The 16094-nt window shown below is 36.3% G+C and overlaps 2 protein-coding genes across 2 annotated transcripts; both read right to left on the bottom strand.

Annotated features, from left to right (window-relative positions):
- Positions 1-1481: 1481 nt before the first annotated feature.
- LOC116027602 (replication protein A 70 kDa DNA-binding subunit D-like) lies at positions 1482-4217 on the bottom strand. The gene is made up of 9 exons (XM_031269308.1): positions 4045-4217; positions 3201-3471; positions 3017-3113; positions 2804-2931; positions 2640-2727; positions 2418-2556; positions 2056-2337; positions 1735-1962; positions 1482-1649 (listed from the first exon to the last, which is right to left on the bottom strand). The coding sequence occupies exons 1-9, from the start codon at positions 4186-4188 to the stop codon at positions 1482-1484; spliced, it is 1545 nt and encodes a 514-aa protein (XP_031125168.1). The 5' UTR covers positions 4189-4217.
- Positions 4218-5249: 1032 nt separating this feature from the next.
- LOC116027810 (1-aminocyclopropane-1-carboxylate synthase 11-like) lies at positions 5250-7812 on the bottom strand. Its single transcript, XM_031269566.1, has 4 exons — positions 7596-7812; positions 7284-7415; positions 6948-7108; positions 5250-6253 (listed from the first exon to the last, which is right to left on the bottom strand). The coding sequence occupies exons 1-4, from the start codon at positions 7737-7739 to the stop codon at positions 5278-5280; spliced, it is 1413 nt and encodes a 470-aa protein (XP_031125426.1). The 5' UTR covers positions 7740-7812; the 3' UTR covers positions 5250-5277.
- Between the last annotated feature and the right edge of the window lie 8282 nt (positions 7813-16094).

Below are 16094 nucleotides of genomic sequence, written 5' to 3'. Positions count from 1 at the left end.
TACTGACATTTATCTGGGTATTTGGTTGGTTTGATTTGAATCTAAATTTACTTAAGATCTTTAAGACAAAATTCTGCAGTGAATGATGTTGTTGTTGGAAGACTAAAAGGTGGAATTATGGCTACAGTTCATTTCCCTATGAAGAATCTTTGGTAGATACTTATGTAACTAAGTATAGTTCCTGGACATTGGTACTTTGTATTTCTTATATATTTAAATGATTTCCGAAATCATTGTTTGCTAACATCTGTTTTCTAGTTTATGCAAATGATGAATTTTCATTCTGATGCTATATTCAAGGTATAGTTTGCTAATATGTCATGAAATAGAGCATTTTGCAGTTCGTTTTACGTAGTCGAATTCCAATTTTATTTACAGGTTTATTTCTAAAAATCAAATTTAAAGGTGACTGTGTTCCTATTTTCTCTATTAATAAGATTTAAATCATTTATTCAACTCTCATGCATTAAGTCTATTAACTTAAGTCTGTTGACCTAAGACCATCCCGTACTTGGGATCAACAAACTGTCATTTTGATGAACACTTAGTTTCATTAAGAATTTTTTATTGATACTGTGTCCATATAGTTCAAATCTTTAGGATAATAGTGGGGAATCCACAATGACTTACTATTATTTTATTTTCTACACAGGTATTGGACTACAAATGCTATTTTCAACTGAGTAACCATTCTGAGAACATCATCCTAGGCAGGTGATTCCACACAATGCTTTTGTTTGATCAGGTATACTTAAAAGGACTTTTTAGTATAATTATAAAGTGATTTCTTCTTAAAATGCATCATATAAGTTTCCAAATGTTACAAAAATCAAGTCATTCTATCACATGCACATTGCAATGTGTTATGAAAACTGTCAGCACAAATGCTTTAAGTCAGAACATTAGCCCATATACACAAAACTGTCAGCACAAAGAATCCCAAAAACATTAGCCCATATGCTAAACACTAATTCTAAACTTTCAAAACTTATACATTAAATCCCAAAAACAAACTGCTAAGATAATTGGAATACTTGCACTCCTTAGCATTTTCATTTCCCTATAAAGAATCTAGTACTATACAATTTTGAGACTGAAAATGATTAGCTATTGTTTCTTCTTCATTCTTCTTCCTACTTGCATTATAGCTTTCCTTGTATCACCGGAAGTGGAAAATTAGTGCAGATTTGTTGGTGTTCAGCATACTGGATCATCACCCTGCAATAAAAACACATATATATACCTTCACAGCAGTATGTAATGCTGTGAAAACACACCACAAATAATAATTACATGCACAGATATGAGAACTGAAATAACATAGATTGTCTACGAAAAAACAGATTACAAAACAACAACCAAGTTCAAATCAGTACACATAACTAAAATATGTGTACTGCAAAGTATCAAAAGACATCCATTCGAACTGAATTTAAACTGATGTTGTCCAATAGGTGGGTCATTCCACACATAGCAGTCAGTCAATCAATTTTCTCTAATTTTACTTTAGTCTCTTTCACTTTCTTGGAAGATTGAGTTGATGAGAATTCATCTAGCAAACATCTCTTAGCCGTTCCATCAACTGCATCTCCAACAGTAGCAGGTGTCAACAGTGCTATTGGGCTTTCACCTTCATCACTCATAAAACCCTACAGTGCACAATAAGTATTGAAATGTGAATATTTAAAAACAGTAAGCTCAATGGAGTTTTTAAGTTGTAAGTTTTATACTAACCTCAAGAAAATCATCATCTCCAAGACTTATAGGAAAGTCATAGCTACCTTCGTTATCCTTAAGTTTCAACAGGTCATTGCAGTGAATTTTCAAAAAATCTGGGTCAGTATTAATTCTTAGGACTGGAAAGGCCTTGCCACGGTTGGCCAACTCATCCTTCCCGGCTTTTATTTTAAATAACATTGTTCTCCCTACCAAATCCATTACCTCCTTCACTGGCATATTTGTCTGCAAAACCATTTCAAAGAAAAAAAAAGATTGAGTTTAGTATGTGAAATAAATAAATAGCAGCTCAGTTAATATTAGCAGTCAGTTACTTGCCTTATTCCTTGCATAAAGTTCATTTGCCGGAACTCCTATCAATTCTTGGCATTCCCTATCCCAAAGCAAAATGGAAGCATTACCCTTAATGTCAACCACACGCAAATGTATTTTATAACGGGGAATCCCCTCATCCCAGATCTGCATACACTTGAAGCATTTGTTAACCCCTTCAGAAAGCTTAAGTTTTTTGTTGCAGCCATTTTTCTGACATGAGCTATACCACCAATCCATGGGATTGACAATACCAGATATCGTAGCAGCCACCCAGAATTCTCCCCACTGCAACGAAACAGAGATCAGTTTTTGTAAGTATTACTTGATTAAAAACATCTATTGAAAAAGACTTTAAGTGTGAGTACCTCATCATTGTCATAAATTTGATTTATGGTCAGTAATTCCATAGGTTGACTGGTAGACTCATCCACTGTGTTTGTGTAACTAAAGGATGACAAAGAAGCTATGCTTCGAATGGGAGTTGGATGATCAATGCTTCTGAAACTGTAATGCAAGGCAATTATGATATTTTTTATTAAGTAAGAAATAAGTTTTACTACAATACATATCTATTATGTAAAACATACCTCTCTCTAAAGCTTGTAAATTCAGGGCAATCCATGTCAAATATGCATTGAGTAACATCATATGAAGAGCAGATTTTCACCTCAGCATCTAAAGTAAATAAAAACATATTTAGTAGCATCAATATTTTGAAGACTGTAGTTACTAACATTTAAAGATTACTAACCTCTTAGACCAATTTTGATTCTACAGAATTGAATCAACACAACGACAGGCTCGGTGCACTGTGATTGATATAAGTGTTCGATTTTCGAGACATGCTGGTCCCAAAATGTGCAGGTAATCTTACTACCCCTAACATAAAACACAAAAGCAGTCAAGTATATTTTAGTGCCCAGTAATGTATTAAACAGACATTAAAACAAATTTGAGTACTTACTGAGCATCCTCTAACACAAAGTCAATAAGCCTAGTTTTATTCCCTTGAATGGTCTTTTCTTGGGGTGCATACACTTGAACAACACGTCCGATAATATCTATACAAAATGTATGGAAAAAAAATTATCACCCACTGTTAAGTTAAAAAAAAAAAAGTGTAGACAACTATAGGCAGGAAATATTACCTATGAGCTCCTTGACATTTAAATCTGGATTTCCTTTCAAACTCTGAAATGATCTTAGCCTAAACATGTGCCATGGAAAATGGTCTGACCTCAACTCTTTTAGAATAGTTTCGTGATTGAATTGCAGCATGTATTCGTGCATGCTAGTTTTGTATGTATGATAATTTGAAACAACATAAAAATTCTTCACAGCATAGACGTTTCCTTCTACAAAGCTATCCACAAATTTGGGTACAATATTTGATGGAATCTGAGCATGAATTACTGTGCCCTGTTAATACAGACTGTTAGAATATGATGTAGGTACTGATATATTGTATAAATTTACAGGTACAGGGGACAATAAAAACTGATATACATGATTCTACTGATATATTCACAGGTACAGGGGACAATAAAAACTGATATACATACAAACTGCAGAATAGGTATGGCCTAAAGTTTCATGATATAAATTTACAGGTACAGGGGACAATAAAAACTGATATACATATAAATTTACAGGTACAGGGGACAATAAAAACTGATATACATGATTCTTTACAGGTACAGGGGACAATAAAAACTGATATACATGATTCTACTGATATATTCACAGGTACAGGGGACAATAAAAACTGATATACATACAAACTGTACATGATTCTACTGATATATTCACAGGTACAGGGGACAATAAAAACTGATATACATACAAACTGCAGAATAGGTATGGCCTAAAGTTTGACAATCAGTTCACAACTTTTTACAGTGTTAACCAATTCCATTGCAAATTTTATTTTCATTTTTCAGAGACAATGTTGCGTACTAACCTGCAAATTTATTTAGAAGTAAAAACACATACCTCTTCATCGTGTAAGACCAATTCCTTACTCTTTATTTCCCGGCTATTCCTTTCCATCACCAAGTAGGTCCGAATAACCCTGACCTTCATTGCAGCATGGTTTTTGAAGGTGGATAATTGACTCGCCAAGATGTACATTCCCATGGTTGATCGAAGGAATATGGAAATCAATCGCAAAAAGCTATCAATGGATTTAAATGTTAAACTGTTCTCGAAGGAATATGTATATGTGTATTGTAATATATAATAAATTGAATCCCTTACAATTTTTAATCTCCCAGAGTCTTAGACTCACAATAATTCCATTTTATTGGGACTTTGCTATTACCCATATCCCAATCAACTCGATTGGCGAAACGTTGGAAACGATTCGGTTTCCCAACGAAACAACAATTATTCCATCTAGTGAGTTCTTCCTGCCGTTAATGTATACATTAAAAGATATCGCGCTTGGAGCCTTTTTTAACGCAGGATCTGTACGTCCATCTCTATTATAAAACGGTACCGTTTTTGGTTGGGCGGGAACATCTCTATTATAAAACGGTACCGTTTTTGGTTGGGCGGGAATTTGCCAAAACTGCATTTAATGCTGTCCTTATGGCTTTTTTATAATAGAGATTTAAAGTATTGGAAAAGTATATCCAAGAAATGTATGTATGTGCACCGATAACACCAAAGTGGGTAGATCCATATAAGCACGGACAAGTATTTAGACCTAAATAATTTTTAGAGTTAGTTCCACCAAACATTCATTGTCTTGGAAAGAAATTTCAATAGTCTCAGGCTATTATTTTCCCCATTTAATATCCCAAACTATTATTTTTTGGACATTTTTTATTTAGTCATTCTAATTACTCTTCCTATATTTAGTAAGGGCAATTTTATCTTTTTATATTTTCACTTTATTATTTTCCAATTTCAACCGATTTAATTGGTTTAAAACTTTAGGTAACATATGATTTTTAGTAACCATATTTTCTCACCGATTTTTAATAAAGTCCTAAACCAATTAAATCCGTTGAAACTTGAAACCAGAAAAATAACAAAAGAAAAATATGAATTGACAAAAATACATTTACTAAAAATAAAAAATAAAAGTCCTAAAAGACACTAAAAATGTTTAAAAAATAATAGTCAGGGTTGTTAAATGTAAAAAACCAATAACTCTGATGAAATTAGCTCTATTTTTTATATGGAAAAAGTGATGCCATCAAATCACATTAAATATTATTATTACTTGAAACACCAGTTTACAAGTGACGATAATATTTTTCTCCAGCTAGGACCGGCGGCAGGCGGCCGGGAGCGGTGAACACCCCGGCGGCAACGATCTCCGCCTCCGACAGAGTCAACGAAATCCCGCATCCGCCGCATCGCCACTTCCAGAGTCTCATCCGACATATTGGCGAAGCAAACTCGAAACCACCCCGGCTCACAACAATGAAAAGAAGAACCCGGCGAGATATTCAACCCGGCGTCACAGACAACTCTCCTCCAAAGCTCCATTTCCGATTCAAACGTGTTAGATCCCAACAAACCCCTCATATCCGCCCAGCAAAACAGCCCCGCATCGCCGTCCAAACACGGCACGCCGCATTCCTTAAGCCCGGAGACCAGTTTTTCCCGCCTTTCCCTGAGGCGTTTTTTGTTTTGTTTAACGTAATTTTGGGTGAATTTCCTGTCTCCGAGGATGTTTGAGAGAAGGTATTGGCTCTGGGACGAAACCAGGCCGAAACTGGACATTTTGGTCGCCGCCGACACCACCGTTTCGTTGCCGGAGTAAATCATCCCGATTCTGAACCCCTGCAGCCCGAAATCCTTGGACAGGCTGGACACGACATGGATACGCGGCGACAAGAGGTCGCGATTTTTGTGGGTTTTGTCGGACGCGGCGTTTAGGATGCTGGTGAATCCTGGGGAGGTGTTATTGTTAAAGGCTGTGGCGGCGTAGATTTCGACGCTGACGATGTGGATGTTCTTGGAGACGGCGAAGGAGATGAGATGGTGGAGTTCTTGGGGAGTTGCGGTTGTGCCGAGTGGGTTGGATGGGTTTGTGATGAACACGCCTTTGACTTTCAGGCCTAGCCTTTGTTCGGCTTCTTGGTAAGCTTCTTCCATGGCGGATTCGGTGATTCTGAAGCTGTTGGAACTGCTGCAATGGATTGGAACTATTTCTACCCCGGTTCGCCATTTCAAGTCCTTATCAAACCTGATAAAAAGAAAGTGACAAAATTGATCCATTTAATAATAACATACTTATAACCAGCTTGGTTGGCTTAATTCGTCGTGCCCTCTTGTCCCTTAAGAGAGTTGGAAGAGTTCGAAACCCAATCAATCTGGCGCCCTTAATTGGGCTGACCCGCTGGATATGGTACAGGTCGGACAAAAAAAAAAAAAAAAAGTCGTTGCCCCTTAATTAGAGCGGGTCGTGCGAACGGGAATTAGTCTAAATATGGTAAGGGTTTGACCAAACAAAGTTTTTGCCCCTTAATTGGGCCGACGCGATGTAAACGGGAACTAGTCTGAATATGGTACAGGCCTAACCAAAAAAAGCCAAAAAAATTTTTTGCCCCTTAATTGGGCCGACACGATGTGAACGGGAACTAGTCTGAATATGGTATGGGCTTGACCAAAAAAAGTTTGTACGTCAAGCATACATATCAGACAACATTAAATGTCATAGAAGACGACATGACATCACCATTATATTGATATCGTAAACACAATGATTATGCCCGGTAATTCTTAATATTCGATCTAGCTAAAAGAACACAAATATAGTAGTTGTTTTTGTGACAAATTTCACTTTTTTGACCAGTTAAGTTGTCCATATAGGCTAAATAATAGTAGTTGTAATCCAATTTAATGAAATTGTTATAGTTGTAGTAGGAATTTTAATTTACCCATGATAGTAAGGTGTGGGGATAAGAAAAGCTTCACCAGGCTCAGCAAGGCAAAATATGAGGGTCTCATTAGCAGCAGTTGCACCAGCTGTGAGGACAATCTTCTTGGGGTCAAATTTCACCTTGCCTCCTCTCATTTTTGACATAAATACTACAAGTTCCTGAAAATAGTTGACACTAAATCAGATAAATCAAACTTTTAACCTTAATTATACTTATGTCAATACTAAAAACACTAGATACATATGGTAATATGGTATAGTACTATGAGCTACATATATAATAAATTATTAAAGTTGAAATTGTGAGAAATAATTATTAAATTAAATTACACACATTCTTGAAGGCTTGCAAGCCATGATAATCTTGAAAAAGAGCCAACTCTTTCAACATGGATTCTCCATTCTTCCTGAACTCGCTGACATCTTGATTCCTCTCAAGCCAAGACTCCATAAGATCAAAGGAGAGCTGTATGTATATATATAAACGCAGGAAAAACACAAAAACACAGAATTAATCAACTTAAAAATAAAGAACCACAAAATATAGTCCAGCCACCCTAATCTACTCTTTTTTTTTTTTTTTTTCTAAACAAAATATAAAACTCTGATCTTTACAAGAAAAAAAAAACAAAATGAAATTACATACATGATTTTCAGCCTGAGCCATTTGAATAATCCCAGAAGGATTTTGAGTAGGATGATAGGGGTTTTTCTCATATTCTTGAAATCCCAGGGAGTAAGAAGAGTCCTGAACAAGGGATTTGCAGGCTGCTGCTCTCCTAGACAACATTGTACTACGTAGCTAGCTAGGGTTTGGTTCAAGAAAACACTCTGAAAAATTAAGGAAAGTAATTAAGGATTAGTAGTTGGAGATGGTGCTTAGCTTGCAAATGAAGGTAGGATATTTATAGAAGGGGAAAGTGAAGTAGCCCACAATGGAGTAGTGAGGGATCGGACGGTGCTACACATGCACAGCAACTCTCATTTATTATTTATTAGGGACTTTGACCAAGAAAATCGGCTCCAATTTTTGTCCATGGAGAAAGATCCTAGAAGTTGCATGGCCCGTGTTTCACTGTACTTAAAAAAGGTTTATTTTGAAAAAGACCCAACTCATTTTGAAACCGAGCAGATAAAATAGTTGCTCACTCGTGTAAAAATAATTTTTTTGAAAATTTTCTACTTTATAATCACAATAATATTCTTATTCAAATTAAGAAAGTTACGTTAATAAACTTATAGTTTTAATGGAGAATTGAACTTAGAGTCTTATGGTTACTAATAAATTAACTATTCGATTAACTTGGTTGGGATTGCCCCCAACTTATAATTTTTTGAATGCATTTTCAATTTTGAATGTCTAGCACGATAGGGTTTCAAATTAATCAGAATTCCACATGGTTAACAAATAGCATGGTTAAAGTATAAAAAATATTGATATATTGTCAATGGCACAGGATCATGTTTAGTAACATAGTTTGATTATCAGTCAGTTTTGACTTATTTGACCATTATTATATTAGTTGTTTGACTTAATTAGTTAAACAATCAATATGAGTGTTTGATTAATTAATTTTTTGTAACAGCTTATTGCTTCAAAATGTTAAAATTCAAAAAGTTGTTCAAAGTAGGTTTTTTAATAAGTTTTTTGAGAAAGTCATTTTGCGTGTAATCAGCTATCAGCTAATAGCTAATTTACCGAACAATTTTCTATAATCAACTAATAATATCAACTAGTCATTAGTCAAACCACTAACTTAATCAGCTAACAAGTATTTACTAAATATCTCATAATCTAAATTAAACGGCTAAACTAGGCATCCTAGACCTTAAGGGAGGGGTTTGAGGATATTTAATTACTACTTGTCTACTTGATAGGAATAAAAGAAATACCCTCTTTACGGAAAGGTTTGCACTACATTTTTTAGTAGTTCCACGTATTGCATGCTTGAGCACTATAGACTTAATAGATGAAGTTAATTGCAATATATGTCTTATTTTCAATTGATTAACTAGTTAAGTTATACCTGTAGAGTAAAATATTATCTTTACTAATTATATGCTTCGACGGTGTTTTATTATGTATTATGTACTGAAATCTCCATGCTCAAACCTAATCTCATATCAGAAAAATGAAATTTCTTTTAAAAGTAATATATATTACAATTATTCTCACTTTTTACTCCCTCTGGTAAAAAATTAAGTTATGTTTTTTTTCCCTTTCCTTTAAATCTTTTAATAGAATTAAAATATGCAGCTCCAAAAGCAGTGATTTAATGGGTAGAGCATAACTAATTCTCCTACCAGAATATCACTAGTTTAATTTTTGCCAACACCCTCTTGGTCGAGCCCGTCGCACAGGGTATGATCTTCCTAATATGGTTTATCTCTCCTGTGTGGTTTACTAACTGTTGCACAAAAACAAAATATATCCAATGCACACTCTCACATAATAGCTAAAGGTTTTCCTCGTCACAAAAAAAAATAAAATTGTGATGAAACGGATACTTATTATTATTATTATTATTTTTTCTTGCGACAAGGCCCACGACGTTATCATGGTATTGTGGAAATATTGCAGGGACAAAGGAATTGAGAGCCATGATCCAATGTGCAATTACCATTCCTTCGGTACAAACAAACAACATGAAAAAGATATATCCTCCTCGATACTACGTCTTCTGCTATATAATTCCACGACATAATATTAATATTCTGTCTCTCTTTTGCGTGTAATCATAAATTTGTTTTCTGTCGATTAAGGCCGACATTGCTTGCATTCAACTGTTTTAATGGCATGTCTGTTATTTATATTAATTAAACATATTTAGGGCAAGAAACAAAGGATCGAAAGACGATAGTGTGGAGATTATGTCTAAAGTGGACAGATCCCTTATACGCATTGATATTTAGTCTTGTTTATTAAGCCGCTAAATTATGATAATTACATCCTTTTAAATACTCTGTTCGACAGGGTGTGGGCCCCTAGGATGAGATTCTAACATATTTAATTTATGAAACTATAATATAGTGTTATAAAAAAGATTGCATATCATTCTTTTTTTGGAAAGAGAACAGTGTACTAAAAAGCTTCGAACATGTAGGGATGTTAATCAGTGGTTCCCACTTACCGTCATGCCCATAGGAGATATGGTTGTATGATTTTATTTTCAAATGTTTTTTATTATATTCTTTGTTTCATAGTTACTGTCCTTTTTTCTTTCTTCTTTTTTTTTTTTTTTTGGAGTTTACTCTTCACCTGGAGAAATGGAAGGCAAATTACATGGGTGAATAGTACGTCTAGGTCTTAGTATTAAATCCTGATGACTTTTTATAACACAACATTTTCAGCTTTGTTTAGTAAAATTGAAAAAAGAAAATGAAAAACATATAAATAAAGTAAACAAGCCCCCATGAAAATTTGAAGAATTGAAATAAACCTAACCTTATATGGACTCATATTTTTCCGAAATAAACAAGTTCATATAACACTAGGTTTCTTTAATTTCAATTCTTTAACTTTTCATTCCCTAGCGCGCTATTTTCTATTTCTCAAGTAAACATATCATATTCTTCATTTTTCATGTCTATAGCAAAAAGGAGAATTGTGTGTTCTTAGAAAACTGTTAGGAATATAGCGGAATAATGCGGAAGCGAATAATCGAACTTGAGAATTATAGAAGTTAAATAATAGGGACAATATATAAATAACAAATGAATCACTAAAATGGAAAAAATATAAAATATATATTAAACTCTCAAAAGGGAATTAATGAATATAATATATATTTATATATGCTACGTGAGGGATGAGAGAAACAAATTAGAAGGATGAATTAATTGAATTGATGGTGCATTGAATACAAAGAAAAGGAACACTATTTATACAATGAAAATTGAGAGAAAAGTGCGGCAATGCAAGAAGGAGCAATGAAGACGGAGAACGTGTACAAATGCCATCAAAATAGGAGAAATGGTCCATGCAAATTGAGCCACAATCTCAACAATCTCCACCTTGGATCAAATTTGACAATTAGAACAACTGACTAAACTCAAGCATTGTTTGAACTTAGTAATAGGAAGAGGCTTTGTAAGCATGTATGCTGGATTCTCCAATGTGTGAACCTTCTTGATAACAATATCTCCCGCAGCTACAACATCTCGGATAAAATGGTATCTGACATCAATGTGTTTGGTTTTGGCATGATATGTATCATTCTTAGTGAGATGGATAGCACTCTGACTATCTGAGAACACAGTAGTCTGACTCTGTGAAACACCAAGCTCCATAACCAAACCTCGTAGCCAAGTAGCTTCTTTGACACCCTCTGTTGCTGCAATGTATTCCGCCTCAGTCGTAGATAACGCAGCAATAGACTGAAGCGTAGCTTTCCAACTGATAGCACAATTACAAAGAGTGAAAATATAACTGGAAAGTGATCGACGTCTGTCAAGATCACCACCATAATCAGAATCTACAAAGCCCACAATGTCAGTAGATGCAGAAGAACTCCGATCAAAAACCAAGCCCAAAGAGGAAGTACCCTTTAGGTACCGTAGAATCCATTTAACAGCGTTCCAATGTTCCTTACCAGGGTTGTGCATATAACGGCTCACAACACTTACAGCATGAGCCAAATCAGGTCTAGTGCACAACATAGCATACATAAGACTACCAACAGCACTAGAGTAAGGAACTTTTGACATATAAGCCACATCAACATCAGATTTAGGGCATGAATCAGAAGACAACTTAAAATGTGCACCAAGTGGAGTAGACACAGGCTTACAATTAGACATATTGAATCGATCAAGCACCTTCTCAACATAATTTTTCTGGGATAGATAAAGTTTACCAGCTTGACGATCCCTGTGTATCTCCATGCCAAGAATCTTCTTTGCTGCACCAAGGTCTTTCATCTCAAACTCATTGCTTAGTTGAGACTTCAACTTCTCAACAAGAGACACGTCAGGGGAAGCAATGAGCATATCATCAACATAAAGTAGAAGGTAGACAAAAGATCCATTAGAAAATTCTTTGAAATAGACACAACTGTCATATTGGCTTCTTGAGAATCCTTGCCCTAGCATACAAGCATCAAACCGCTTGTACCATTGCCTTGGAGCTTGCTTTAGCCCATAAAGAGACTTCTGCAGACGGCATACACAATGTTCCTTACCAGGAACCTCAAATCCCTCAGGTTGGTACATGTAAAGCTCTTCATCAAGCTCTCCATGTAGGAATGCAGTCTTTACATCAAGTTGCTCCAACTCCAAATCAAAAAGAGCAACAAAAGCAAGTAGTACACGTATAGAGGTATGATGAACAACAGGAGAAAAGATCTCGTTAAAGTCAATACCTTCACGTTGATCGAAACCTCGAACAACCAACCGTGCTTTCCACCGTGCTTTCTCAACCCCAGGGATGCCTTCTTTCTTCTTGTAAATCCACTTACAGCTTAATGGGCGTTTACCTTTTGGCAACTCTACCAGCTCCAAGTTTCATTCTTATGGAGACTTTCCATCTCCTCTTGCATAGCAACCAACCACTTGGACGAGTTTGCACAGGAAATAGCTTCAGAGTAGCAGGATGGATCACCATCAACCTCCTGTGCAACTGAAAGAGCATAAGCAACCAAGTGGGTTTCATCATCACTAGCATACCTAGCAGGTTTTTTAATTGTCCTCCTAGGCCGGTCTTGGGCAATAGAGTGCTCCCGTTGTGGCTGAACGAGAGGCGCAGTGCTAGTAGATGCATCATCTTTAGTATTACAATCAATGGTAGTAGTACTATCAGTAGGCTTGAACTCAAACTCCACCTTTTCTCTAGTACTCTGCATATCACCTGTACTGGGAGCAACACAATCTTTTCCAGAAGAAGGTAGTGCATTTTCATCAAAAGTGATATCGCGACTCAGAATGATCTTGTGAGAATCAGGAGACCATAGACGATATCCTTTTGACTCAGAAGCATAGCCAAGGAAAATGCATTTGACAGCTCTAGGGTTTAATTTACCCGTACTGGAATGAGCATAAGCAGGACATCCAAAAACTCGTAACATAGAATAGTCAACAGGATTACCTGACCAAACTTCTTCTGGAATTTTGAAATCGAGGGATGAATGTGGAGACCTATTTACCAAATAGGATGCAGTAGAAACAGCCTCGGCCCAAAAGTCACGCCGTTTCCATAACCCAGCATTAGAGAGCATACAACGAGCTCTCTCCAACAGAGTCCTGTTCATACGTTCGGCAACACCATTCTGCTGGGGTTTTCCAGGCAAGGTCTTGTGCCTGGCAATTCCTTGTGTTGCACAGAACTCAGTGAAATCTCTCTCACAGAACTCCAAGCCATTGTCTGTCCTGAGCTTCTTGACCTTTTTCCCTGTCTGAGTCTCAACGAGAATTTTCCACTTTTTGAAAATAGAAAATGCCTGATTTTTATGTTTCAGGAAATAGACCCAGACTTTACGAGAAAAGTCATCAATAATAGACATAAAATATCTACAGCCTCCCATAGACTGGACTTTAGTCGGTCCCCATAAATCAGAATGTATATATTCCAATACATCTTTAGTACGGTGTATAACAGTAGAGAAACTAACCCTCTTCTGTTTCCCAAAAACACAATGCTCACAAAATTGTAATTTACCCGTACCTGAACCGAGGAGGCCTTTCTTGCTCAGGATATGCATGCCTTTCTCACTCATATGCCCCAGACGCATATGCCATAGTTGAGTGAGATCAGCATCAGACACCGATGAGGATACCGCAACTGAACCTGTCACTGTACTGCCATGCAACACGTACAAGCTTCCAGAACGAGAAGCTTTCATAAGAACAAGAGAGCCTTTAATAACTTTCAGAACTCCACCTTCAGCTGTGTACTTGCACCCCAGAGATTCCAAGGTGCCCAATGAAATCAGATTGCGTTTCAAATCAGGAATATACCGAACATTGGTAAGAGTCCTGATAACGTTATCATGAGTTTTGATATGAACACTTCCAATTCCACTAACCTTGCATTGGGCATCATTACCCATCAAGACAACTCCACCATCAACTGGTTCCAGAGAGATGAACCAGTCTTTGTGTGGACACATGTGGAATGTACAACCAGAGTCCAGAATCCACTCAGTGTCGCTTCGTTTGTCACCGGAGCTAACAGATAACATCACATCGCCTTCTGAATCACTCTCAACAACACTAGCTTCAGCAGACTTCTTTTCTCTCTCTTGTTTGTTCTTCAGTTTGAAGCATTCAGTCACATCATGACCATGCTTCTTGCAGTACTTACAGGATTTGTTGGACTTACGTCCTTTGGACTTGGATCTAGATTTTTTATTGCTACTCTCCGTTTCAACTGAACGACCCCTAACAATCAAGCCTTCACCTTTATCCCCAGACTTAGTTTCTAAGTCAAATTTTTCTTTGGACAGTAGGTTCGACTTAACACTGTCGAGAGTTAGGACTCCAAGAGAATTACCATACAGCATAATTTCTTTGAAATGCTTGTATGATTCAGGGAGAGAAACAAGCAATAAAATAGCACGATCCTCATCGTCAATTACGACATCAATATTTTCCAAGTCCAATAAAATAGAATTGAATTCATCCAAATGAGACTGAATTGAAGTACCTTCCGTCATACGGATTGTGTACAGCCGCTCCTTCAGGCGCAGCTTGTTCGCCAGAGATTTGTCCATGTAGCGCGAATCCAGCTCGGACCATAAACCTGACGTAGTCGTCTCACCTATCACCTCACGTAGAACCGATTTAGACAGGCACAACTGAATGGTTGAACGTGCCTTGTCATCTAAATCTTCCCAATCTTCATCTGTCATTGTAGCCGGTTTCTTCTTCTTCCCAGCTAGCGCTTTCTTCAAACCGTTCTGGGTCAGAACGGCTTCCATCTGAACCTTCCAGATAGAAAAGCTAATTTTCCCGTCGAACTTCTCGATATCGAACTTGGTAACAGTCGACATCTTTGAAAATAACCCTCAATTAAACCGCTCTGACACCACTTATTAGGAATATAGCGAAATAATGCGGAAGCGAATAATCGAACTTGAGAATTATAGAAGTTAAATAATAGGGACAATATATAAATAACAAATGAATCACTAAAATGGGAAAAATATAAAATATATATTAAACTCTCAAAAGGGAATTAATGAATATAATATATATTTATATATGCTACGTGAGAGATGAGAGAAACAAATTAGAAGGATGAATTAATTGAATTGATGGTGCATTGAATACAAAGAAAAGGAACACTATTTATACAATGAAAATTGAGAGAAAAGTGCGGCAATGCAAGAAGGAGCAATGAAGACGGAGAACGTGTACAAATGCCATCAAAATAGGAGAAATGGTCCATGCAAATTGAGCCACAATCTCAACAAAAACACATGCACCCAATATTCTCTCGAGTATTACAAATTCAATCACATTACGTGAACTAGATTTTAACTACCGTTACACTTCAAAAACACGCCATCGATCAAAAAAACCTTGACCAATAATGTGAAAGGGCAATATTAGTCCACTATATGCTGCCTTCATCACGTCACACACGTCAGTTTTTAGACACCATTTATACATATGCAATAAAGTCACAACTGGAATATCAATGGTGCATCCATATCTAAAAATATCCAAAGTGTTAAAATCTTCTAACTTATCAGGATGACTATACTGCGTGTATAATTCGTGGTAGACTTTTAAGCACGTGGAGTTTAAAGACCAGACCAGAATTTGCAGACATTTGCACAGTCCAAGAACATGGAGGAGCAAATTAAAGCCCATCCGATCCATATGTCTCTAATTCTGGCAAAACATTATGGCTTGGAAAAGACTGAGGATTGTTGACTAAACTATATATATATGTCATGTGTATTAGTGGTTGGTTTTCGTTTTGGATCTCTTCTCCACGAAAGAATTGGGATTATATATTTTAGTGGGAGCCAATTTTCAGGTCAAATTTGTTACTAAAAGTAACAAGCAACGTGTTGCATTTTATATTTTGATAAGTTTTTGTATTATTTTATGTATCCGACATTGTTGTGATGAATCAGCATGGAAGAATAGCTACGGTGGTCCTATCATATTATAATGGAAAATTGAGAAATAATTTTGGAAG

The sequence above is a fragment of the Ipomoea triloba genome, chromosome 8, assembly GCF_003576645.1.
Source record: "Ipomoea triloba cultivar NCNSP0323 chromosome 8, ASM357664v1".
NCBI classification, from domain to species: domain Eukaryota; kingdom Viridiplantae; phylum Streptophyta; class Magnoliopsida; order Solanales; family Convolvulaceae; genus Ipomoea; species Ipomoea triloba.
The sequence above is the reverse complement of the archived record's forward strand: the minus strand, read 5'-3'. Positions and strand labels throughout refer to the sequence as shown.